This window comes from Stomoxys calcitrans, chromosome 5 (assembly GCF_963082655.1).
Source record: "Stomoxys calcitrans chromosome 5, idStoCalc2.1, whole genome shotgun sequence".
NCBI lineage: Eukaryota > Metazoa > Arthropoda > Insecta > Diptera > Muscidae > Stomoxys > Stomoxys calcitrans.
Genome location: NC_081556.1, coordinates 71,800,019 through 71,827,423, shown reverse-complemented (window position 1 = coordinate 71,827,423; position 27,405 = coordinate 71,800,019). Strand labels below are relative to the sequence as shown.

General features: G+C 39.4%; 2 protein-coding genes across 17 annotated transcripts in view; both read left to right on the top strand.

Annotated features, from left to right (window-relative positions):
* The window catches only part of LOC106088760 (transient receptor potential cation channel trpm), a 572,136-nt gene that overhangs the window by 374,272 nt on the left and 170,459 nt on the right, over nt 1-27,405 (top strand). For 8 of the 16 annotated variants that reach the window (XM_059369566.1, XM_059369564.1, XM_059369562.1 and 5 more), the window contains exons 1-2: nt 2,118-2,659; nt 18,714-18,796. In XM_059369566.1, the coding sequence (XP_059225549.1) occupies nt 2,420-2,659; nt 18,714-18,796 (323 nt within the window). In that variant the 5' untranslated portion in view covers nt 2,118-2,419. Of the gene's footprint in view, nt 1-2,106; nt 2,660-18,713; nt 18,797-27,405 lie in introns of those variants that run through there. The other 8 variants (XM_059369571.1, XM_059369569.1, XM_059369573.1 and 5 more) reach the window with 3 other exon arrangements.
* On the top strand, nt 4,649-13,496 carry LOC131997831 (uncharacterized). The gene is made up of 2 exons (XM_059369578.1): nt 4,649-5,115; nt 12,546-13,496. Exon 2 carries the CDS (start codon nt 12,552-12,554, stop codon nt 13,422-13,424), a length of 873 nt encoding a protein of 290 aa, XP_059225561.1. The 5' UTR covers nt 4,649-5,115; nt 12,546-12,551; the 3' UTR covers nt 13,425-13,496.

Sequence of the window (27,405 nt, the reverse complement as noted above, 5' to 3'; positions counted from 1 at the left end):
ACCAACCGACCTACACTAATAAGAAGTATTTGTGCAAAATTTCAAGCGGCTAGCTTTACTCCTTTGGAAGTTAGCGTGCTTTCGACAGACAGACGGACGGACATGGCTAGATCGACATAAAATGTCACGACGATCAAGAATATATATACTTTATGGGGTCTCAGACGAATATTTCGAGTAGTTACAAACAGAATGACGAAATTAGTATACCCCCCATCTTATGGTGGAGGGTATAAAAAGAAACCTCCGATCATTGGGCTGGTCTCGAAAGTGACCTAAGAAACGCAACATTTTTCCACTCTGTGTAGGCAACACCACACCCGGTGGTGGGATTACATTTTTTGGACAATCGAACACAAAATTTCGATTTCAGTGTAACATGTCATGTTCAGGGGCAAACTTTTCACATATCAGTGAGTGCGGTTCGATTCTAAAGGGTGATTTTTTTGAGGTTAGGATTTTCATGCATTAGTATTTGACAGATCACGTGGGATTTCAGACATGGTGTCAAAGAGAAAGATGCTCAGTATGCTTTGACATTTCATCATGAATAGACTTACTAACGAGCAACGCTTGCAAATCATTGAATTTTATTACCAAAATCAGTGTTCGGTTCGAAATGTGTTCATTCACCGTAACGTTGCGTCCAACAGCATCTTTGAAAAAATACGGTCCAATGATTCCACCAGCGTACAAACCACACCAAACAGTGCATTTTTCGGGATGCATGGGCAGTTCTTGAACGGCTTCTGGTTGCTCTTCACTCCAAATGCGGCAATTTTGCTTATTTACGTAGCCATTCAACCAGAAATGAGCCTCATCGCTGAACAAAATTTGTCAAAATTTGAACACATTTCGAACCGAACACTGATTTTGGTAATAAAATTCAATGATTTGCAAGCGTTGCTCGTTAGTAAGTCTATTCATGATGAAATGTCAAAGCATACTGAGCATCTTTCTCTTTGACACCATGTCTGAAATCCCACGTGATCTGTCAAATACTAATGCATGAAAATCCTAACCTCAAAAAAATCACCCTTTAGTTTATGCTCAATGATAAGGTGCCTCCTTTTTATAGCCGAGTCCGAACTACGTGCCGCAGTGCGACACCTCTTTGATGCCATAGCAATTGGTGGAGTCCACCATGGCGGAGAGGTAAGCATGTCCGCCTATGACGCCGAACGCCTGGTTTCAAATCCCAGCCTGAAAATCAGAAAAATTCTCAGCGGTGGTTATCCCCTTACTAATGCTGGCGAAATTTTTGAGGTACTGTACAAATTGGTATGACTACTAAATACTACATTTCCCCTAAATTTTCCATTAGGGAGCAGGAATTCTTCTCTCATACCAATGAGAGCAGTCCGGTTAAAGTTTGAGCTCAATGATAATTTGTTGATAGTTTTTAATAGAAACTGCTGTTTCTCTCCTTTTGAAAGCGTTTTCTAATGGAATAAACCAAAAATATGTCAAAACTCCATTTTTACTTTCGACCAAAAAAAAGGGTGATTGGAACCATAGTGCTATGGTGGATTTGAAAATAATTTTGGCAAAATTTTGCGAAATGATTTAGGTCCTGTCGCCCTTATGCAAGAATCCTTTATCCGTGGCTCGATTGGCTTCTTGTTAACCTTTGCAAGTCAGCAACAAATTTATTATGTTATAGATTTATTCTATATCTTACCACAGAGCAGCAGCAAAGCTATGATTAGATGCCGACGAAGATACGGAAGAAAGTCGTCGCGCACCAGGCGGAAAAAAGCAAAACCCCTCTTTGTTATTTTGGGATTCAGATTTCCACGGCAAGTGTTGATTCGTTTTATCTTTGAGAATTATTTACATGGCAACTGGCGTGTGTGCGTGTGTCTGTGTAAGTTTTTCACACGATACATCTGCTATCTGTGTGTTTTGTTTTCTTTGACTCTCTTTCTCTGCTAATCAGACTCCGAGACTAAGACGAGGGCGCTCATGTGAAATTTCAAAACAAAAAAAAAAAAAAAAAAAATTAAAAACAAAAACATCATAGACATAATCTTGGCAGCATCCAACTCTGCCTCAGCCGACAGCCAGCTATCAAAATTTGACAGCAAAGTTGGCGTCATAGTTGCATTCAGAACTCGGCTATTGTCGCACGCTAAAATCCATACGGAAACGCACGCGGAAATTCAACTTGAGCCGTGGCCACCAACTGCTAGCATTCCCCAAGGCTAAGTTAACTGTGGGTATCATTTTGATGTGCTTCTTGTTTCGTTTCGTTTTGCTAAGCAATAATGGCTTAATCCTCTCCTATTACCCATTTTGGGGTCGCGACCAATGCATAAAACTTTTAACATTCTGCAAAAATTTAATTAAAACAAAATTGTCTAATTAACTGACTGCCTTTGCTACTCGGATTTAAGCGTCGCTGTTGAAAACGACCGCAATGCCTGTAGATTCACCGCAATTAGCACAGAAATATTTAAGGCGTGTGTCCAAAGACTTTTCCACTGTACGCCGATTCAGCACAACTCCGATAGATGGCACGGATTTGCCGCCACCGCAGGGTATTCGCCCTCGTCGCCATGCCCGCAAACGTTCCTCCATCTCGTCAACGCTCAGCAAAGTGCTGATATTAAATGTTCGCGATTTATTACGAGCACCCGATCCCCAGGACAATGACGAGGTATGGTGACTGTATTTGTGTTAGTTTCTCTTACTCATTAACTGCATGGCAAGTGAGGTTGATTAGGGTGTACCGTATATAAATGCATTGTTATTGTGAGAGAGGACAAGAATTGCGCGCTCTAGAGGCTCAAAAGTTAAATCGGGAGATAGGTTATGGACCAATATCTGATTCAGCTGTTGGAAGTCATAACTAAACGCCAACAGCAAAATTAGAAAATATTGCGTACTCTAGATGTTCAAGAAGTAAAGTCGGGAGATCGGTTTATACGGCATCTTTATCCAAAACATGGATCGGTTTGGCCCACTTACAATCCCAACCGACCTACACTAATAGGAAGTACTTGTGCAAAATTTCAAGCACCTAGCTTAACTCCTTCGAAAGTTAGCATGCTTTCGACAGCCGGACAAGCGGACGGACATGGCTATATCGACATAAAATGTCAAGACCACACTGTGTGTAAAAAATTTTAGGATTTTTTAAATTAAATTTCTCCCGGAAATGCATTTGTCGTAATTTTTATAGCCACCTCAACCGATTCCCTCTCAGACTTCTACGATCCTTAGAAGCTTCAATTTGTGCCTGATTTAGCTGAAATTTGGTACGTAAAATGCAAAATGTCTTCAACTTTGTTGATTTGTGAACATTTTTTGTAGAATCCATGGTGGGTTTCCAAAATTCGGTCCGGCTGAACTAAGCACATGTTTGCTTTTTTATTGGCATGACCAATGACATCTGTGCCAAAGTAGTCATTAGTGTATATTATACGCTAATCTTTCCGAAGTACAACAAGTGCATTCGTCGATTTTTATAATGAGTGAATTTATTCAACAAAGAAGTTCCATTAAGTGATGTGTGTGCAATGAAAATTCTGGTACCGAAACGTTTAAAATGTTGCAAACGCTCTAAGGTGATGATTGAATGGCACGAGTAAATGTTTTTGATAAGTACAAATTACTTCGAGAGGGCCGAGAACGCGTTGACGACGAATCGCGTCCAGGACGGCCATCAACATGAAATCATTAACAATACGTCAATAAGATCAAGGAATTGGTGTTCGAGAGAATCGACGATTGACAGTCAGAGACCTTACTGATACGATTGGAATATCGGAGGGATCAGTGAAAACCATTTTGAGAAAAGTGAAATCAAAAATGGTTGTAAAAGCACTCAATTTTCTTGAAAAACAGCGTCGCACAGTGGGAGAATTAAAAAAAAATTTTCAAAAATATGCCATTTGAGAACATATAGGGTAACTCTTTGAAATTTTAAAGGTTAGAGGTGTTATCGAGATCACGTGCACAGATAGAGATAACTATTTGAAGTTTTAAAGGTTATAGCTAATGTGTAATCGAGATCACGTGCACAATTTCAAGGCTCTAGGTGGTGCGGGCAAATCTTGGCAGATCCCTGAAGTTGGTTATTTCGGTATTTAGAAAAATTGTTCGGGTTGCCAAATCTTCATTTCTGGTCCAATTTTCAAAATTCTCAAACTGTATAACTTTTCAACTGTTCAATACTCTGCCGAATCCAAAAGATGACTTGTTTGTGCATCACAGCCGCACTGAGTACGACACCATCTAAGGCACTGAATTTAATGCTACACCTAATACCTCTGGAAATTTTAGGTAGAAAACTTGCTGCAGGCAGCCAGGTAGCCATTAAATCCCTTGAGAAAATATTTCTGAATTCAAGAACCGCCCTCGCCTTCAGCGAAATGGCTAAACAGTTCAAAATTCACCTGTTCTGGGTGCCAGCCCACAGAGATATCCCATATAATTGTAGAACAGAGGGGTTTGCGAGATTTCGAACTATACGATCTAGGGGAACTGGAATCTGTGGTTATGCCTGAAGCTAAGTCTTCAGGATTTCGCTTGAATAGCAACGGATGATAAATAGTCACAAAGGTGTGGTTGTAAACATTCTGTTTATGCCAAAATACCATAAACAAATCCTCATACCTAAATCCCTAAAACTTCGTTCAAAAAAAATCCCCAAATACAATTAATATATCTAAGACGTTGCCACAAGTTTATGCTACAACGGCTGTAGCAACAACTTAACGAATAATTTTGACAATCGTACTAAGACGACTTCCGATAGAATTTCGTTAGCATACCTTCTTGTTCACTTGCAACCGTTGTACTGGTAAGACTACGAAAATAAATCCCCTTAAATCAATCCAATCCTAATTCGTTTCAATTTTCCTATTTCTTGTCTTCCATATTGCACTGGAGCAACCAAGTCTCATCTACTCTAACCATTTGAGATTTTGAATTGTTTTCGGCTCATGTGATGTCTCATTTCTCCTCCAAGTAGACTTCAGCTGTTCCATCTCAACAGTTGGTCCTTCGAACCGGATAGCTACGTATATTTGGAGACATTTGCTCTTGGGAGACACTCACTGGGATTTCCTACTCCAATCCAAATCTCTACACTACTCATCATCTCAACAGGTTAGTTTACATTTCTTATTGTACTCCCATTCAGTTGCGAATATAGTGCGAAAGTGATCTTTAACAAGTGTTTTTACGGCAAAATTATTTTGCGTTAATTTGGTGAAAAAGCGCGCCAAAAATACTACAAGTTCCAATAAATCGAATACCAGCCAAAACACATATATTCCTGTCCATATATGATGATCCAACGACAGTTCCGTTTGGTCCAGCTATAACTATAAGCTCGAGTGGAAATAACCAAGGAAATATAAATTAATTTGCTGCCCAACGCATAATTAAACTCCAACATTAAAGAGGGAATACCCATTAAAAGGCATATAGAAACAAGTGGATAGTGGTGTCCAAGATCTACAGTGAGTTTTTTCATATTTTTTTTTGGTTAATATAATTCCCTTTGAAAAAAACCACGTGTGATACAACAGTCAAAGAGTTCCCTTCAAATTCGCCATAAGGGGATAGTATTAGCACCGTCCGTCCGTCCATTAAATGCGGTTTCTTTTGTTTCTTTACTATACATGTGTTATCCACCAAGAGTGCGGGGATCGATGTTAAAACATCCCAGCACAATAGATTGCTGTTGTAATGCTTCCCACTCGTATATTATTATGCTATGAGAATCGACCTTCTCTTTGAGTGTAATCGAAGGTACATATCTTCTACCTTTTACTTACATGTTCTCTTGAGTGATCATAGCAGTGGGAGTGTTGGAACAGGTTCCTAGTTACAAGTGTGTAAGCGGCTCTTTTATGTCTCCCCATTTTTTGTCGACATAACCTCGCCCCCCACTCACTTCGGTTGCTCTACTGATTTTTTGTATGCGGTATTCTGATAGAGTTGCCGAAATATCTTATTGACACCTATTAATTTATTATCCTGAGGAACGTTGGAAGATATTTTTTATGCGAGGCTGTGAGATCTTCTTTGGGTTCATTGTAAAAAAAAAAAAAAACTCCGTGACATGCACTTGCGTTGGTCTTAGAGGATTTTTATTAGATTGACATCAAAACTGTTCTTTACTGGGGAAATGCCCTGAGACACAGATTGAATGGTTAGAGACCCCGTAGTACAATTTGCTATTTTCGTTCTAGTATATAAACTCGAAGTTGTCCATTTCCCATCGAATTTGCACAATCCGTGATCGATTTAAGAAGAAAAGTTATTTGGCATCCCTGCCTTCTTTTGCATGCGGGTGGTCTCACTCAATTTATCTCGTCTCATTTAATTTGTTGACGCCCCCACCTTATGGAGCTAACTCTCTGTTTGCCGCAGCCGTGTACCTTGCCGAGAGAGAGAAAGAGTTTGGTGTTCTATTTAGTCCCATTTTGTTTCCCTGGTTCTCTGAATAGGGAAGAAAAGAAAAGATAGGTCAACGACCTCGTCAGCTGTTTGCTTGCTTTCACCTCAATTGGATTTTTATGAATTTAGCACGTAATCCCAGCGAACCCTGTGAAAGTATAGAGACGGAATATACGATTTCAGCGCTATATACCTGAAAGTTTTCGATAGCTGAATCCTTTGAGTTATTTTTTAAATATAATATCATATATTTCTTTAAATTTTATTTATTTTTTATATTTTTTGTTTTTTTATCTACATTTTTTATTGATTGCTATTGCTAAAAGTGAGTTCGTTCCGAAGCATTTTATTATGTCATATATTTTATTAAAATTCGATACATTTCAAGAGACTGAAATTTCTAAAATATTTTTCCATTTGTATTTGTTGTTTAAATAACTATTTTTCTTCACTCGGTTGAAATTATTTTCTCAGTTTTTCAATATATTCTGAATTGAATCTTCTCAGCTTTCTAACTTTTTAACTTAAATTTTTCGTGCTATAAACCCAAATTTCCATTAAATATTTATCTAGTTTAAAATCGAATATTTATTTTTGCTGTATGCTTCTTTTATCGTTAAATTATCTAATCTTTTGAGTATATAGTGTGTCCAGTGTTGCTAATATTGGCAGGACAGCAGCTTCTAGAAGTACTTTGAGGAATTTGCTAAATTTATTGCCTTGTGCCAGTATTCGCTAAAGATTTAAATTTCCATAATTGATTCTGTCCGATAATTACACTTTCCAAATTTGCATACGCAGTTCGGGTTCAATATGTCATTGGACAAATTTATCCGGTTGGCTGATAACCTTGTCGTCTTCGAGGCGAGCTTGAATGACAAGGACTTCCCTATGACATCTGTTCATTCGCTAGAGGTTCACAAGGAAGAGTTGACCTCAATTTGGGAGAGGCTCAGGTATTCATATGAGCAATGTCTGTCTGATATGGCTAGTGAGGAACAGGAAGACGATGAGGGTAAGACGGATGATTTGGAATTGGGTACCGTGCGACACAAATATACCAGTGCCTATGTCACTTACTGTCGTTGTAATACACGACTCCGTGAGCTTATCGAAGAGCTCTCTGCCCCAATTCAGGCTCCTAGATCGGAGACGACGTCAGGTTTTGGTTTCAAGCTGCCGCCATGTGAAATTCCCATTTTCGATGGTAATTACTCATCGTGGCCCACTTTCCGGGATATATTCGAGGCAGTTTGTATTAGAAATCCAAGGTTGAGTTCAGTGGAGAGACTTTTTCACTTGAGCCAGAAGACGAGGGGTGAAGCGAACGACATTGTGGGTAAAGTGCCTCTGACGAATGAGAATTTCAAGGTGGCATGGGCAAACCTCTGTTCGCGATACGAGAACAGGAGGGTCCTAATAAATATTCAATTGAAGAGACTTTTCGGACTTACTGTCATTACGGATGAAACGGCAGTGGCACTCAAGGCTTTGCAGAGGGATATTAATTCTTGCATCGAATTGTTGAGACTCTACGAGGTAGAGGTGGAGGAGTGGGATGCAATATTCATTTTCATATGTTCCAATTGCTTACCTAACTCGACACTTACATTGTGGGAGCAGACCTTATGTGATAAGACCATAATTCCGAAGTGGTCAAAATTGGATAAGTTTCTGACGGACCGACATAGGACACTTGAATCCGTGTCTGAGATAAGGCGACAATCTGATTCGGTTGCTTCTACTTCTAGGCAGAATCAGAGAGGGCCTTCAAGGCCCACTGGGGTGCGAAATGGTGGTAATGTCTGTGCATTTCAAACTAAGGTCGGTACTGGCAAATGTCATCTTTGCCCCAAAGAGTCCCACGTCATTCGCAAATGTCCGAAGTTCTTGCAGATGTCTCAGAGTCAGAGATACGATGCGATAAAGAAAAATAATTTATGCATAAATTGTTTTTCGAAGGTCCATACCCTTAGAAATTGCACTAGCAAATTCTCCTGCTACAAGTGCAATAAGAAGCACAACACACTCCTCCATAAGGAGGGTTTGCCTTCGAATTCATCCACACATAGTTCAACCCCACCTCCAAGTCCTAGTAACTCATCCCAGCCAGGCACTTCGAATTCAATACAGTCCACTGAATCTTCTTCAGGTAATATCATCCAGTCATGTTTTTCATCGAATTCTAGGGGTGTTTTATTGGGCACGGCCCTGGTTACTGTATGCCATGGGGGTCTGGAGTTCGCCGCGAGGGCTTTGGTCGATTCGGGTTCTGAGGGCACTCTCATATCCGAGAGACTTTTTAATGTTATGGGACTTCCGTTCAGGCGCACAAGTGCCCAGATTTCTGGCTTGAATAACTCCATTTCAGCGTCTGTGCGAAAAGAATGTACGTTTACTCTACGTTCTACTTTAAACGGTGAGTTCGAGCTATCGGCGTCGGCTTTGGTAGTGCCCCACCTAGCGGGTGGTCTACCATCAAGGACTTTGGATCCGGGACTACTTTCTTCCCTTCCTGATATTCCTCTTGCAGACCCATATTTCTTCCGGAGTTCTAAGGTGGACTTGTTATTGGGTGGAGATCTGCTTCCTTCGATAATGCTATCAGGAATTCGGAGTCCGGTTTGTGGCTCCTTGATGGCACAGGAGACAGTGTTTGGCTGGATTCTCACAGGTCCGGTACCTGTCCAGTCAACGGGCTCCTTTTCCACTATTGTTTCGTATTTCTGTGAAATCTCTTTAGATAAAGAGATTTCACGTTTTTGGGAGGTGGAGGAACTTCCCCGGAGGAGATTCTTGTCTCCCTCGGATCAATTTTGTGAGGATCTATTCCTTCGTACCACCACACGTTCTGACGATGGTCGATACGTGGTTTCTCTTCCCTTTAAGGAGGAATTTCCGAGTAAGGTCCACATTGGGGAATCCAGAAATGGTTCCATGGCACAATTTTATAAGAATGAAGCCCGGCTTCTTCGAACTCCCGAGTTCAAGGCGGAATATGACGATGTCCTTGAAGAATATGTTCGCCTTGATCATATGAGGATGGTTCCCCCTCCCTGTTCTAGGGATTCCACAAGGTTTTATTATCTTCCCCACCATGCGGTTATAAAACCAGAAAGTACGACTACGAAGGTGAGAGTCGTATTTAATGCTTCATCCTCCACTTCCAATGGGACGAGTCTTAATGACGTTCTATATCCGGGGCCGGTTCTACAGAAGGATCTTACTATCCTGATTTTGAAATGGAGATTTTTTCAATTTGTATTCAATGGCGACATCTCGAAGATGTATCGCCAGATTCTTGTGAATCCATCGCACGCTTCATTTCAACGTATTCTTTTCCGGAGAAGTCCAGATCTACCTATCCAGGATTATGAGCTTAGGACAGTTACATTCGGTGTTAACTGTGCCCCTTATTTGGCAATCCGAACGCTTCTGCAATTAGCAGAAGACGTTCAATCCATTTATCCTCTCGCAAGCGATATACTTCGCAATTCAATGTACGTGGATGATGCTTTGGTAGGAGCACATTCGGTTTCAGATGCTATTGGCGCACGGCTTCAGCTTGTTCAGGCTTTGAAATCAGCAGGTTTTCAGATGCGAAAGTGGACCTCGAATTCCAGAGACATTTTATCCGACATTCCTTCCGAGGATCTACTACGCGATGATTTCCTTCAGTTTGATGATCGGAGCACCGCCAAGACGTTGGGCATTCGCTGGAATGCGATGTCTGACTGTTTTTACTTTTCCATACAGCCATTTCCGGCTACAAATGCCTTTTCTAAACGCGAGGTTCTATCCCAAATCTCCAAACTTTTCGACCCAGCAGGATGGCTTTCGCCATGCATTATTATTGCAAAAATAATTATGCAACAAATCTGGATGGAAAAGACTGACTGGGACGAAATTATTTCTCCATCGACTCTGTCCCAATGGAGGTTGTTTCAGGACAATTATCTGTTAATCAACCAGATAAGAGTTCCTCGGTGGTTCCAATATATTCCGAATTCTAAGATCCAATTCCATGGGTTCTGCGATGCCTCTGAAAAGGCATATGCAGCTGTTCTTTACGTTCGTATTGAGGTGAACGATTCCATTGCCACCAATCTGGTGTTATCCAAGACCAGAGTTGCGCCAATCAAAACCCTTTCTATCCCACGCTTAGAATTGTGTGGTGCAGCATTACTCGCCGATATGATTGACGGCATTATACCCCAGTTGAATGTCGATTCGTATTCTATATACTGTTGGACGGACTCCACAATCGTGCTTTCGTGGCTGTCCAAACCTCCATGCTATTGGGCGACGTTTGTGGCCAATCGGGTATCCAAAATTGTCGAGGTTATTAGTCCTTCCAATTGGAGTCATGTGACCTCCGAATGTAACCCAGCCGATTTGGCAAGCAGGGGTGTATATCCTAGGGATCTGCTTGAAAGCCGAGTATGGTGGAAGGGGCCGCAGTGGCTGATGGAATCATGCGATTCATGGCCATGTGCCCTCAGAGATTATTGAGATCGAGAGGAAATCTCTGAAGGTTAATTTTACCTATTTTAACCACTTTGAGGATATTCTAGACAGATTTTTCTTCTTTCTCTAGAGCCTTACGAGTCGTGTCATACATATACCGTTTTTATTTTAGGACACACTCGAAGTACCGCTCAGATTTTCGTGCTGATTCCAGAGTTTTATCAAATTCCGAGGTAACAATGACTCGGGACCGATTGATTGCCATGAGTCAGAAGGCATTCTATCCAAGGGAATACTTGTCCTTGTCATTAAAAAATCCCATTTTGAAATCAAGTTCGCTTTTGAATTTAAATCCATTTTGCGATTCTGAAGGTGTTTTACGGATTTGTGGTCGGCTTACTTCTTCTCCATTCTTAACGTATAATGAAAGACATCCGGTTATACTGCCATATAATTGTCAATTCTCCCGTCTATTGGTTCGTTTTGTCCACGAAATTTCCCTCCATGGCGGCAATCAACTGGTTCTAAGGTTGATCCGTATGCAGTATTGGATTCCAAAAGTTAAGAACTTGATAAAGACGGTTATAAACAAATGTAAGCCTTGTATCCTCTATAGGCGTAGATGTCAGACCCAACTCATGTCAGCTCTCCCTCCAGAGAGAGCTGAAATTTCACGTCCATTTGTTCACACAGGCCTGGACTTTGCCGGACCATTCGACATTAAATATTATGGAGGAAGAGGTTGCCGCATGACCAAGGGTTATGTATGTGTGTTTGTCTGCTTTTCCACCAAGGCAATACACCTTGAAGCCACTTCAGACCTCTCCACATCTGCCTTTCTAGCTGCCTTCAGTCGTTTCATTGCTCGTAGGGGATGTCCCTTACACATTCATTCTGATAACGGCACAACGTTTGTTGGCGCCTCGAGATCCTTGGCTAAGGAATTTATCCGATCTTCCCAAGAAGCAATCCTATCGGGCTATGCCCACCAGAATATATCCTGGCATTTTATTCCACCTGGGGCCCCCCATATGGGAGGCCTTTGGGAAGCTGGAGTAAAAAGTTTTAAACTTCACTTCCGGAAAGTTGCTGGAAACGTAAAATACACTTTCGAGGAATTCCAAACGCTTTTGTCCAAAATAGAATCTTGCCTCAATTCTCGTCCACTGTCGCCTATGTCCCAAAGTCCATCCGACTTTGACGCTCTTACGCCAGGACACTTTCTTATAGGTTCGCCCATTTTGGCACCTATAGATCCGAATGTTCGTGAAGCTCCTATGTCTTTGCTAAATCGTTGGCAGAGACTCCAATCAATTCATCAGCACTTTTGTGCCCGATGGAAAGATGAGTATTTAAAAGAGCTTCATAAACGCCACAAGTGGCAACGGCCGACAGAGAATTTAGAAGAAAACATGTTGGTAGTCGTAAGAGACGAAAACACACCGCCAAACACTTGGCGTCTAGGCAGGATTTCGAAGATATATTTTGGTAGCGATCGTAGAGTCCGCGTTGCCGATGTAGTCACTGAAAAGGGCGTTATTACAAGACCGATTACAAAATTGGTTATCCTTCCATCGGAAAGCACTTAAGATCACTTTACGCTCTTCCTACTCCGATTTCAAGGATTCAACTTACCAGAAATTATATCTACACATACCTTATAGTTCATTATGCGCAATAACGGAAAGAAAAATAAACAAGATAAGTTCAAAGGAAATCGACAGTTTATGTGCAGAATCTGCCGCCATCCACATGCTCTAAGAAAATGCCGACGTTTCCTTGGCCTTAATATAACGCAAAGAAGAGACATCGTGAAGAAATATGGTTATTGTGAAAATTGTTTGGCTCACAGCCACTCAGATGGGGCCTGCTTCACGAAGACCGGTTGCAGGATTTGCCATAAAAACCACCACACTCTTCTTCATGCTCATCCTAGAATTCAGGCCAGAAAACCTTTACCAGATACGCCTACTACAAAGCCGTCCACATCTAAGATGGCTTGCGACACGCAGGCAAAAGGCACCTCGCAATCCTCCACATCTACCAATGAGACATCTTTGACATCCATACTCAAACAAGATGCTATTACGCTGCTACCAACCATCATTGCCAAGGTCGATACGAAAAACGGAAGAAGCATTGTGAGATGTTTATTGGATTCTGGTGCAAGAACAAGCTGTATCTCTTCAAAAACTGTAGATAAGCTTAATTTGATGACACTAGCACTAGATGAAGAAACCATTTGTCCAATAACGTTGTTATCCATTCACGACGAAAATGTGAGCATCAAAACAGTCCTCAAAATGACCAATAGAGTGACCATATCCACCCCAAGTAACTCCATATCCAAATCCATAAGACAGAAATTCCATAACTTCATATTGGCTGATGTTGAATTCTTCAAACCAGCTCCAATAGACATCATATTCGGTGTCGACATATACGCCAAAATATTAAGCGAAGGAATTCTTTGTCGGTCGGGACTCCCAACGGCACAGAATACCATCTTTGGGTGGTCTATCTATGGTCTTTGCTCCAAATAATTTCCTATGAATTTCTATCCGATACGCCAATTTATCCAAATATTACACATTTTTCGCACTATCATTGGAAGTACAAATAAGAACATGTAAACTACCAACTGAAAATTTATCTATATATACATATATATATATATATATATATATATATATATATATATATTCATATTTATATTACCTAGTCTCATAAGCACTTTAATGAAATATCCTTGAATTGAATATGAATTTTTGAATTTAAAGCATAACTGAATTTTTTTACAAATAGAAAATTATAATATGATAGGAAGCATCTGAAGTACGATTGTAGCCTCATTTTTTATTGCAGCCGTACTGCAAGGCGGGCGGCATGTTTATGCCAAAATACCATAAACAAATCCTCATACCTAAATCCCTAAAACTTCGTTCAAAAAAAATCCCCAAATACAATTAATATATCTAAGACGTTGCCACAAGTTTATGCTACAACGGCTGTAGCAACAACTTAACGAATAATTTTGACAATCGTACTAAGACGACTTCCGATAGAATTTCGTTAGCATACCTTCTTGTTCACTTGCAACCGTTGTACTGGTAAGACTACGAAAATAAATCCCCTTAAATCAATCCAATCCTAATTCGTTTCAATTTTCCTATTTCTTGTCTTCCATATTGCACTGGAGCAACCAAGTCTCATCTACTCTAACCATTTGAGATTTTGAATTGTTTTCGGCTCATGTGATGTCTCATTTCTCCTCCAAGTAGACTTCAGCTGTTCCATCTCAACACATTCCAAAATCCAAATTACCGCTTTGCTGTCGTTGGCTAGAACGGACGTCTCAATTATTGTGTCAGTCATGACAGGTCACTGTCTGATTGGAAAACATGCTGAAGTTTGTACAGTACAACATTAGCAGAAGCTGTGAGGACGTGAAGGAGAAAGAAAAGTGTGTCCCACACTGGCAGTCACAAGGAGTTCTACTTTAGGTTTTCATTTCTTTGAGAACATGTCTGATTTTGCAAATGTGAATATTTGCAAGTTTTTGGGCTTTCTAAATGGATGGTTCAACGTTAGGTACTAGAAGGAATCTTCCTTCTTCTCTTCCTGTGGTATCACAATGGACGAAAACGTCAAAGTGATGGCAGGCTGCCACTTAAACCTAAATTACCTATTAATGACACATATCTTTTAATGATTGTTAGTAAATTAACTCTGTGGAAAGCCATGTTTTAACTTAGTGAAAAACTAACAAATAGTCTTTCACTAAGTTAAATGTAAATTTTTATTTTTTAAAGTAAAACTAGTACATTTTATTGAGATTCCATTGCAGGATATTGGTTTTATACCATTTTGTTCAATGCTTTCTATTCAAAGAATAGCACAGCAAAGAACTCTTAAAAGTAAGGCAAACTGTGTGATGATGCTAAAAAACATTTTACCGCCTATGCGGATGGCGATTTCTGATTCGCCATGAATCTTCATCAGCGAGATTCGTCAAATGGATCATAGGGGTTTACATACCAACCCAATTAGAGTACCAACCAATAAGAGGTTGTTAAGCTATTCTCTGAATAGAAAGCATTGAACAAAATGGTCTTTAGCCAAACAATATCCTGCGACAAAATCTCAATAAAATTGTAAGACCAAGAAAAGAAAGCGCAAACAGAAAAAGTAGTACATTTACATTAAAGGAATATTTTTCTAAAAATAATAATAATAATCAGTGAAGGATCGAAATTCGAGTCGTTTGGTTGCGTCCGTTAGTTACGTAGCAACTTAAATTTTAAGATAGTATCTTTATTTTGAAGTTTTATTTCTTCGGCTTGTAATCATTTCTAAAATTCTTCAAGCAAGGACAAATCTTAATTTTACAGCAACTTTTTTTCTGTGTAGTTTAGTTTTAGAAATATTTCTATGTTGGTGAGAATTCTAAAAGCGTTTTTACTTGCTTCTGTATAAGCTGTGGCATGACACCCTTTGCCACTTTCACATTTTCTACGCTGCTTTGATGATTATTTGCTAACTGGAAAGCTCTAATAAACTTGCAAGAAAAAAACCAAAAAAACCCAAGCCAGAGTTTAATGCGAGTTAAGCAACAAGTTAATCCTGTTATTTGCTTTGATGTAGCGTACGCTACCTGCTCCTACATTAACATGCAGTCGAAGTTTCTTCTCGTTACCATGGTTACTAACTAAAGGAATTAATACGTGGGAATATGGTATATTTTTATTAAGTTTTTATTAAAGCTGCAAACCTTTTAAAGCGTTATCAACTTTGTTCCAACAAATACGAAAATAATTGTGTAAATTTTCTTTCTTTTTCATAAAAAGCGTAAGGAATTTGTGTACAGAGTAGCTGACATTAAGTGTTACCAATTCAAAAGACCACATTTTAGTATCTACAATGATCCGAATATAAAAGTCCATGGGAATTGGACAGCCACAGCGGCCTACACCATCATCTGAGATGGAAAATTTCTTCAGGTTGCGGTTCGTAGGCTCCAATTCGCGTAGGTGCGCTCGGTTAAGCAAACACAACCATCGCCATGGCGTTTGGCAACGTTTCCATATTGCAACTTTGTCCATGAACATTTCATTAAGGAACAGGGGCAAACTTCTCACATATCAATGAGTGCAGTCCAATTCAAGATTTTAAGCTCAATTGAAGTTTTTAAGAATCTTTTTTATAGCCGAGTCCGAGCGGCGTGCCGCAGTGCGACACCTCTTTCGAGGAGAAGTTTTTACATGGCATAGTACCTAAAAAATGTCGCCAGCATTAGTAGGAGAAAACCACCGCTGAAAATTTGATGATGGTCTCGCCAGTATTCGAACCCAGGCGTTCAGCGACATAGGCGGACATGCTAACCTCTGCGCTACGGTGGCCTGTCAGCTACCCTGTTCTCTAATTTGCTGATTGCTTACAAATATTTTTTAGAGTTTTAAAGTAATAATCACACGTAATTTGCTTAAAACGTTCGGATTTCATGATAAATAATATGTGTCTTCAAATCGTATCACGATTTCCAAACAATTTTTTACGAAACGAAATATTTCAGATAATATTTAAAACAAATTTTCGAATATGCCTTAGCAGAATGGGTAGCAAAATATCCAAAAATAATGCTCCCTTAGAATAATTGCAGCTTGTGTTAGGTAAGAGGTATCGCACAACGGGTTTCACTGGCATAAAGTTGTGAAGAAAAAACTAAAAGCACTCCTTTAAAGTGACACAATTGTGTGTAGCTACGCCATCTAATGAACTTTAAAACAACCGATCTTTGGCATAACAATTAAAAATGATTAACCATTATCACCGCTATTTTTAATCGAATTCCAAGAAATGATTTCTCTAGGCGTAATTTCGGCAAAAAGATGATCAGATGGACTAGATTGTTATTATACTCTACACCACTACTGTGGTACAGGGTATTATAACTTAGAGAATTAGTTTGTAACACCCAAAAGGAAGAGAGATAGACCCATTGATAAGTATACCGATAGACTCAGAATCACTTTCTGATTCGACTTAGCTATGTCCGTATGTCTTTCTGTCTGTCTGTCTGCCTGTCTGTCCGTCTGTCCATGTTAATTTGTGTACAAACTACAGGTCGCAATTTTCATCCGATCGTCTTCAAATTTGGTATGGGCGTGTCTTTCGGCCTAGAGACGAAGCCTATTGAAATTGGAAAAAATCGGTTCAGATTTGGATATAGCTATATAGATGTGTTCGCCCGATTTTCAGTAAAACTGCAATAATATGATCATTTGTAAACCGATTTTCTCGAAATTTGGCAGGACGATTTTCTTATGACTCCCGACATTATAAGTGAATTTCATAAAAATCCATTCAGACTTGGATATAGCTTCCATATATATGTTCTTCCGATTTGCAGTAATAATGCAATTAAATGATCATTTGTTACCCGATTCTCTCGAAATTTTGCAGGAAAGATTTTCTAATGACTCTCGACATTACTGGTTAATTTCATGGAAATCGGTTCAGCGTTAGTTATAGCTCCCATACATATGTTCGTCAGATTTTGGGTAATTTGCAATAACGTTGTCATTTGTCAACCGTAGTTATTACAGTTTGAACATATTTTTGCTCGCCGAGGTCCGTCAAAAATGGTTCAGAATTAGATATAGCTCCCACATTGTACTTACAGGGTAGGTGTAGGGTATTATACAGTCGGCACCGTCCGACTTTTGCCCTTCCCTACTGGTATTAGGTTAGGTTAGGTTAGGTTGAAAAGCGGGTGCAGATATTAATCCGCCGCATGCCACTATGGACATACACCTAAGCCAGTTATCGGCTTGCTGTGCGCTATAAAAACTTTAAGTAACCCCTAAAAAGAAAATTTTTTGTTATGAATTTCGTGCTACTTACAAAATCCGTAATTGCCTTCAATGCCACTCCCCTAAGTTGATTCATATCACTAAGCCCACACCTAAGTGCTGGCATCTGCTGGACTCGAAAGCCGGGCAATGACATAGGAAATGCTACAACGTCTACTCATCTTCCTCGCATGCCCTACACATGCTATCACTTGCCACACCGATTTTACATAAGTGAGTTAGTAGTCCTACGATTATTAACTTTCTGGTATCTCAAATGACTATATCTAGGTTTCGCAAACGAACTGAAGACATAAGTATGCCACTCATACAATGGTGGTGGGTGGATACAGAACAAAATCGTTATTCATAACGTTCTTATTTTGTCTATGCTCATTATTGCTGTTTCACCTTAACACCTGCCTCATTTGCAAATTAACACCGATAGCTTATTTTAAACAAATAGCAGCACGTGGCATATTTACTTCGAAATATCGACCTACTGATTGCTGTTGAAATATGGTCAACCTAAATGGATGCTTGCGCCCATGTACAAAAATATATCTATTTTGTTATTCAAAAATTGTAAATAGAGCTGTGTTGTGTTTTAGAATAAATATTCATTTAATTTACGTTTTGTTTGATATTCAATAAATGCCCCATATTTGTTTTGGTAAACTAAACGTGCACCCACATCACACTCCACTAATATTTCAAATTTATTTGACCCTTTTAATCTTTTCATTTGATTTCAATCGATATGTTGGTTCCTTCTCGTTTTTGAGTATTTGTGTTGATGTGATTCTATTTTTTTTTTTTTTTTTGAAAGCGTGTGCTTGTGCCAAAATTTTGTACAGAAAGTTGGTTTAATTTAGCCCTAAATTAAAAAGAGGACTATTTCATGCCACTCATTTATTTTTGTTTATTTTTTTCCTTTACCTTGTGCAAACTACCCATGGATATCAACATAAACAAAAACAGCATCAGCCTCGAAGTTGGATTGAGACAAATTTTCAGAAGCGAGAATGCATCAAATTTATACCATGTCCCAAAGACGAATCAAAGTAAGTAGATAGTCGTATAAATTAAAAAAATAAAAAAAAAAGTTTTTTATACAATATATAAACTTGCAGTCAGACGCTTAAAATTGGAAATATTTGACACACATTTTTCCCAAAGATATCAACTTTTTAAAAGTCATCGCAATACGATCGACTGGGATATACAAATTTTATCATTTATCGTATACTAGCTGGACCGGGCCCGCTCCGCTGCGCCTTCTTTTACTTTATATGGAATAAAATTTTCCTTGGAATATTTATTTTCGACAATTAAAGAGCTGTTAGTGAAAAACCATGCTACGAAAATAGCATATCGCTTGACAAACAGTTTAACAATATAAATGCCTTTATCTGAATCCCATATCATCTTTATTGGTCTACGAATTTAAGTCTGGATGTAAGGTGTACTCCATTCTTAAAATACTTTTTTTCTGTCCGATATTCTCATGATGTCTGATTTAAGGGTGTTTTCGGAGGTGAGGCGGTCCCCCAGACACTTGGCCCTGAAAAAATATAAGCATCGTGCTCTTCTTTCAAAAAACATTTATTTAGACCCCATATTGCCATTGGTTTAGAGAGGCGTTTACGGGATGAGACGTCCCCCAAACACATGGTCCCAAAATTGGTTATCAAATCTCAATTTTTTTTTGTTTTCTAATCTCAAATACCTTTCACTTGAGCCACATATTGGCATGGTCGAAATATGTTTACCCTTTGGGGGGTATTTCGTATTCTACTCCCAAATACCTTTATTTGAGCCCCATATTGCGATGGTCAGTAAAAAATAGCTATTTGTGGGTTATTTTGGGAATGGCGTAGAGCTCCAAAAATTGGTCCCGAAAGTGGGTATCAATTCGTGCTCTTCCCCCCAATACCTTTCATTTAAGCCCCACATTGACATGGTCGGTAAATATGCCCGATTTAGGGGTGTTTTGGGGAGTGGGGTGGTCCCCCAAACACTAAGCCCTGAAAATTTATCAGCAACGTGCTGATTCTCTATTCTCATATTGCCTTTGGCCGCAATATTTGGATATCAAATTCGTTTTCTAATCTCAAATACCATTCACTTAAACCCCTTATTGAAAAAGCCAGCAAATGTGTCCGGTTCGGGGTATGGTCCCTAAAAACTATGAATATCGAGTTCCACAGTCTTGAAGACCCAAATTGTCTTGGTGAGCGTGGGGGTGACGTCCCCTAGACAGTTGGTCCCGAATGTTGATGTCAGACTCATGGTCTACTCCCAAATACCCTTCATTTGAGCTCAATTTTTCCATAGTCGCAAACATGGGTGTGGGGCGGCCGCTCAGTGACGTGGCTTTGAAAATATATATCAGATTCGTGTTCTACTCTAAAATACCTCTTTCTTGAGCATCATGTTGCAATGGTAAGCAAACATTTCCTATTTGGGTGGTGTTATGGGTGTGGGGAAGGGCTGAACCCCCGGAAACTTTGTCCCAAATTTGGATATCAGATACGTATTTTATTAGCAAATACCTGAGTCCCATATTGGCATAGTCGGTAAATATGTCCGATTTAGGGGTGTTGGGGTGATCCTTCGTCCGAAAATTGGATATCAGATACGTTTTCTAACCTTAAGTACCTTTCATTTGCGTTCCATATTGTCCTTATTGATGTATATACATATTTGGTAGGTTTTGGGGTGGGGCGCCCACCCTAGGTACCCCATCCGAAATTTGGATACCAAATTTTTGTTTGTAGGTTTATATAAAAGAGAACACAAAATTTCGCTTAAATCGCACCAACCATCTCCGAGATTTGGAGCTTCTGTAAATTAGGGTAAGGGGGAGGGTCTGCTCCCCCTTCAGATATCAAAAAAAATTTAGTACCCTATTTTTACCAAGGGATCATTATTCACCATCAGTGAAAATTTCAAGAAAATCGGTCCAGCCGTTTCTGAGTCCATAAGGAACACACAACAAACCTACAAACAAAAGTGATTTTTATATAAAAGAAAGAAACCCTACCTCACTCCTGTGGTACTGTGCATTACTGGAGGCTATTCGTAGATTTTCAAAACTAGGTCTGCAGAGGGAGACCTAAGGATGGTGTAATGTCTCCCATACTTGGGAACCTGGCTATTATCAACATATTATTGTCTCTGGAAGAAAAATATGTAAAAGCGGTAGTGCATACGACTATCGCGGTTAGGGGAAAGTTTACCAGCACTCTAAGGGACTAGTTTGTCTTAGAGATGTAGGCTACTGAAAGTGATATAGCCGTAAATCAGTCTATTAGGTCCACCAATTGTTCAATACTCGTCTGTCCATCATAGCCGCACTGAGGAAGAGACCATCTTATGTACTGAATTTAATTGCAAATATTTCCCATGAACATTCATTCCACTTAAGAACAGGGGCAAAATTCTCACATATCAATGACTGCAGTACGATTCAAGTTTAAGCTAAATGATAAGGGGCCTCCTTTTTATGGCGGAATCCGAACGGCATCGCAGTGCGACACCTCTTTCGAATAAAGTTTTTACATGGCATAGTACCTCACAAATGTTGTCAGCATTAGGAGGGGGAAAACCACTGCTAAATTGAATGACATTTTTTTGATGGTCTCGCCAGGATTCGAACTTGGGCGTTCTGTGTCATAGGCGGATATGCTTACCTCTGCGCTGCGGTGATCTCTCTGGCACTGTATTTTATTCTACTAATGCCTCTGGACATTGTGGCAAGAGAAAGTGCTGTGGTCACTGCTTTCTCTTTGGTCATGCAGCTTTTACGGACACTGTGTTATCCTATACAATGCCCAATATCCCACTCAGTGGTACTCCACATTATCTGAGCAGCTATTTGATGAATAGTACTGTATAACTATTCCTGATTGCAAATACGCAATGCAGGGTTTTCCTAAAGGGACTTGACAACTTTGAATTTAATATGTGAGCGCACTCTTACACTAATCATCGAACTGTCACTGTCAATTTATTCAGTAAACTAAACATTTTCATCATGGTAAAGTACACGAACAAACTAAATTTACTACCGAAATTCGGTGTCGATGACCGCTACGTATAGAGTGTTAATCATCTTCAGTGACGAAGCTCATTTTTGGTTTAATGGGTTCGTCAACAAGCAAAATATGCGTTATTGGTCAGGTAATCAACACTTCATCCCCAAAAATTAACTGATTGGTGCGGTATGAATGTTGTACAATGAGTATAAATCGACCACGGGTGTACCCCAGGGCTCTGTCCTTTCTCCTATTCTTCTTCTTATATTCATCAACGATCTGTTGAGTTAGATATCGAATCCGAACTACTCATTTGCGGATGATAGTAATCTCTGTCATTCTCATTCGACCATTGGCCGAGTCTTCAAGAGATTGAGAACACTCTGCCAGGATTTGCTGGCCATTTCTAAGTGGGATCGAATGAATCGTGTACATTTTAATGCACGGAAGTCTCAGTGCCGTTTGTTGTCTCACAAACGATTTGCTGGCCCATAGAAGTAGCGGCTTGAAATTTTGCACAAATACTTCTTATTAGTGTAGGTCGGTTGGGATTGTAAATGGGCCAAATCGGTCTATGTTTTGATATAGATCTCTAGAGGGCGCAATTCTTATCCGATTGGAATGAAAATTTGCACGACGTGTTTCACTTCCAACAACTCATGACCATCAACATACGTGTTTACTATGGTCTGAATCGGTCTATAGCCTGATACAGCTCCCATACAAATCGATCTCTCTATTTTACTTCTTGAGCCCCCAAAGGGCGCAATTCTTATTCGAATTGGGTGACATTTTACACAGGTCTCCGACATATAATTTAATTGTGGTCCGAACCGGACCATATCTTGATATCGTTCTAATAGCAGAGCAAATCTGTTCTTTTATCCTTTTTTTTGCCTAAGAAGAGAAGCCGGGGAAAGAAGTCGACAAATGCGATCCATGGTGAAGGGGATATAAGATTCGGCCCGGCCGAACTTAGCACGATTTTACTTGTTTTTAAATCATCTTTACCGAAAATTGGTATTTTGGGGATTTTTCAAAAAGGTCGTCCAGATATTATTTTTGGTTTTTAAGACTTGGCGAACATCTTTTTGAAATGTCGAGGTGATCAACTTAAGGGGCCTGCTAAGAGTTGCCACATAATCACCATAGCACCTCAGCTTTAACCATTTCAAATTTCAAGGAGTTATCTCTTCTCATCCGTTCTCCAATGACATTTTTTACTAGTTTTTTTCGTCTTAAAAAGAGGTTGCTTGACCATTTTAAATCGTTGAAGACATTAGCCGACAACCCATACAAATCATAGATCACATTTCATATAGTTGGCGCGAAAATCATGCATGACATTTTAAGCGACATTGTAAACGATCGTGTCATCATATCTCATGACAATTGAAATGACACGTCTGTTACGATGTCCTTTAGAGGTCAGGAAATTCGTCGACAATCAAATTGTATAACAGATAATATGCAAGACACGTCCGCAGATATGCCAAAAAAAATTCAAATTGTCGTAAAGAAGTCATGGAAGACAATGTTGTGATAGACGGTTGGACTGCTGAGGTGTGCTTAAAGGTATTATTGGCTTTATATAATGAATTTTTTATTCCAACCAACCTTCGGATTAGACCAATTGAGTTATTCAAGGAATTTCGAGTACTCTGGAAAATTTTCCAAGGTATTTGCAATAAGACTTTTGCCCAGAAGTCTTAAAGGTACTAAGGATGTAAGTGTTAGACCATTCATAAGCTTTGACACATTTTCTTTTTCACTTATTTAGGTATTAAATTCTACTCTAATCACCTTAATAAAAAATGTAGCAATAAACAAAGATCATGTGCGACTAGGATTATCGATATACGCAGATCTCTCTGCTTGATGCATTCTATTAACAATAACATCAAGATATTCCTGGTATACTACGTCTGGCATGATCTTCTTATCTGAGTGACCTGCATTCAAATCGTCGGAAAGAATCTTCATTATCATGGATATTATCGTTCTTTCGAAATTATGATCTGCTATTGCGTTTTTTGTTTGATCAAAGTGGCAAGACGTCAGTGTTTTCATCCAGATTGTTTGGTTTACCTCATGGCCTAATTATTTTCCTTAGATTAATGGGGACCATAGCCGTGTTTTATGTCGAACATTTAATTTAACCGCATTGTATAAGAAATAGATAAGCGAAGATATGCTTTCATGTTTTACCCATAAACGAAATCTTGACAATGACAACACAAAGACAATAATAACACTATGAAAAACCAGTAAGGAAAGGCAAAAGTCGGGCGGTGCCGACTATATAATACCCTACACCACCTAGTACATGTAGTACTTTTTATATGTAGAACTTATGTCGAAATTTAGTTAGACTTTAATTTGGATACCAACTGAAATAGCAATTTAGAACCTTGTAAGATTTTCCTACCATAAGACAAAAGAATTTGATTTCCACATCTTTAAAAGGCCATATCGGATAAATGATTATATGGGAGTTATATCGAAACCTGTCGCAATTTTAATGACACATACTGGGGCGTCAAATAGAGATTGAAGTACCAGTATGTGTCATTAAGATGTGAGCAAAATTGTGGTTTTTACTGCCATAAAAGTCCATATCGGAGCTATATTTAAAGTAGGACCGATTTAAATGAAATTTGGCGCACGTATTGGAACGTCAATTTAAAGGTCTCATGTAAAATCGGGCGAAAATTGTGTATTCTACAGCCTTAACAGATCATATCGGATGAACGATATATATGGAAGCTATACCTAAATCTAAACCAATTTTTATGAAATTTTGCACACATATGAAGACGTCAATAAAGCTTCTACAGCTTAAAAAAGCCAAATCGGATGAAAGACATATATGGGAGCTATATCTAAATCTGAACCGATTTTTATGAAATTTTGCACACATATGGAGACGTCAAATAAAACACTCCATGCCAAATTTTGTAAAGATCAGACTAAAACTGTGGCTTCTACAGCCTTAAAAAGCCATATCGGATGAAAGATATATTTGCACACATATATAGACCTCAAATAAAATACCCAATGCCAAATTTTGTGAAGATCGGACGAAGATTGTGGCTTCTACACCGTTAAAAAGCAATATCGGAAGAAAGATATATATGGGAGCTATATCTAAATCTGAACCGATTTTTTTCAAAACCAATAGCGTTTGTCCTTGGGCTAAAAAAGTGACATGTTCAAAATTTCGTGACAATCGGACAACAAATACGACCTGCACTTTGATTACAAGAATACATGGACTCACAGACGGACATGGCTAAATCGAATCAGTGATTCTGAGTCGATCGGTATACTTATCACGGGCTAGCTCTTCTCCTTCTTAGCGTTGCAAACAAATGCACAAATCTATAATACCCTGTACCACAGTGGTGGTGCAGGGTATACAAATATTCAGGGATTCTGATACACCAATTCGGTATTGTCGGAATCCATGGAAAACGAAAAGACCTTTGGTTTTAACAGGTCACGTTATAAGGTGTTTTTATAACGGTGAATGTAGAGAAATGCGGACTTTCGTAGATTTTCAATTTTAAACGAGAATAACTTTTTCACAACAGATTTTTATGCTATTAACCTTCTTTTAAAGGATCGCACATTATCTTTCAAACAAGACATATTCGTTTAGATCGGTTAGCAAATGGCTAAGTTACAATGGCTGAAATGTGACAAAAAAGCAATACAAAAACAATTTCCTCGGTCTCTAAGCTGTTTAGAAGATACTCGTACGATTATAAAATCACTTTATGAAATGACCTAAGGAATTTTCACTTTCCATGGATTCCAACAAAAAATGATTGACACATCAGAACCCCGGAATAATTTTGGTGTATCACAGTGTAATTTGTTTTGTTTTTGTTTTCATACAAATAACAAGAAAGAGGCTAAGTACGGCAGGGACGGATCTTGTATACGTGGGTATATTAAAAATGTACACTAATAAATCAGCTTATATTTGAGTTATTTTGAAGATAGCAATTCGGGTAATGATTATAGCTACTAGACGCCAATGCAGTCAAATCAAGCAAAAGCGAAGCAGGGCTTTGACTATTCTCGGATTTGTCTGAGTGACATTTAGTGTGAGAGTACGAGGTCATAAATATATTTCCCTTACAGCCATATCGGATAAAAATTAATGCGTCTGTTGTTGTTGTAACAGTGTGTTCTTTCGTTTGCTCGATTCTATTGAACATCCAGAATAAGTGGAAGTGTGTCCAGAGGGATCTGGATCATAGTCGAGTGGGTCAGATGACGTGTGGCCGCAGGTCACCATAGGGACACACATCCTGCACATAGGCATCAATCGTTGCTCTGAAGGAGTTGAGGCGGCGGTGGATACCTGTCCGCAATATGATGATTTCGATGGTCCGTGCGATTGGATAGCATATGGTAATGTCTTCGCACGGGTAGGATCTTTGTCTCTTGATGGAGGTAGTCCCCGTGATGAGGAGACATCCTGACGCAATTCGAAGAGAGGCATTCTTACAGATTTTAATATTACCCGGCCAATTGCTTTGTACGTGGTCAACAAGGTTTCTTTGTCAGCACCCCAAGTGCTGCCGGCTAGTAATTTGAGGACCTTGTTTCAATTTCTATCCTTATTCCAAATTCGAGCGAGGAGAATGTGTAAGAGCAGTCAAATGGGACACCAAGTATTTTGGAACACTTGATGGTCGGAATTCCCCTCATGTGTATATGAAGTGCAAATCTCTTGCAACGAAATAAGCGGCAAAATCCTTGAGGTAGACGTTTATCCTATCGCAGTTGTCAACAATGGATGGGGGCTTGATGTCATGATCCTCCAAACGTGCGCATGTGATAGGTCTCTATGCCGCCTGCAGGGAGTGGAAAGGATGAAAGATAATTATAGTTTGGCATGGCTGACCGAATCGAATGCTTTCGGTAGGTCCAGTGCCATGAGAACCATCCTGGGCGGATTAAGTTACGGCTAATGTGCATGCCATCGCAAAGCAATTGTTATGCTACGCTCCCCTCGAAATCCATGTTGATGGTCGGCGAATGAAAATTCCTCAACGAGGCTCGGGAGGAAGAGTTCCTCAAGCGTAGTGGCATTTATAGGCTTCAGTAGCGGGATCACTCTGCCCATCTTTTTAAACCCTACACCGTAGGGTGGAGGTATACTAATTTCGTCTTTCTGTTTGTAACTCCTCGAAATATTCGTCTAAAACCCCATAAAGTATATGCACTCTTGATCGTCATGACATTTTAGGTCGATCTAGCCATGTCCGTCCGTCCTTCTGACTGTCAAAAGCACGCTAACTTTCTAAGGAGTAAGGCTAGCCGCTTGAAATTTTGCACAAATACTTCTTATTAGTGTCAAGGTCGGTTGGGATTGTAAATGGGCCATATCGGTCCATGTTTTGATATAGCCGCCATATAAACCGATCTTGGATCTTGACTTCTTGAGGCTCTAGAGGGCGCAATCCTTATCCGATTTGGCTGAAATTCGGCATGGCGTGCTTTGTTGTGACTTCTAATAACTGTGCTAAGTATGATAGAGCTGCCATATAAACCAATCTGGGATCTTGACATCTTGAGCCACTAGGCGGCGCAATTCTTATCCGATTTGACTGAAATTT

What these genes read in the sequence shown, in the direction of transcription:
- LOC131997831 (XM_059369578.1), top strand. Translation starts at nt 12,552, where the DNA reads ATGCGCAATAACGGAAAGAAAAATAAACAAGATAAGTTCAAAGGAAAT.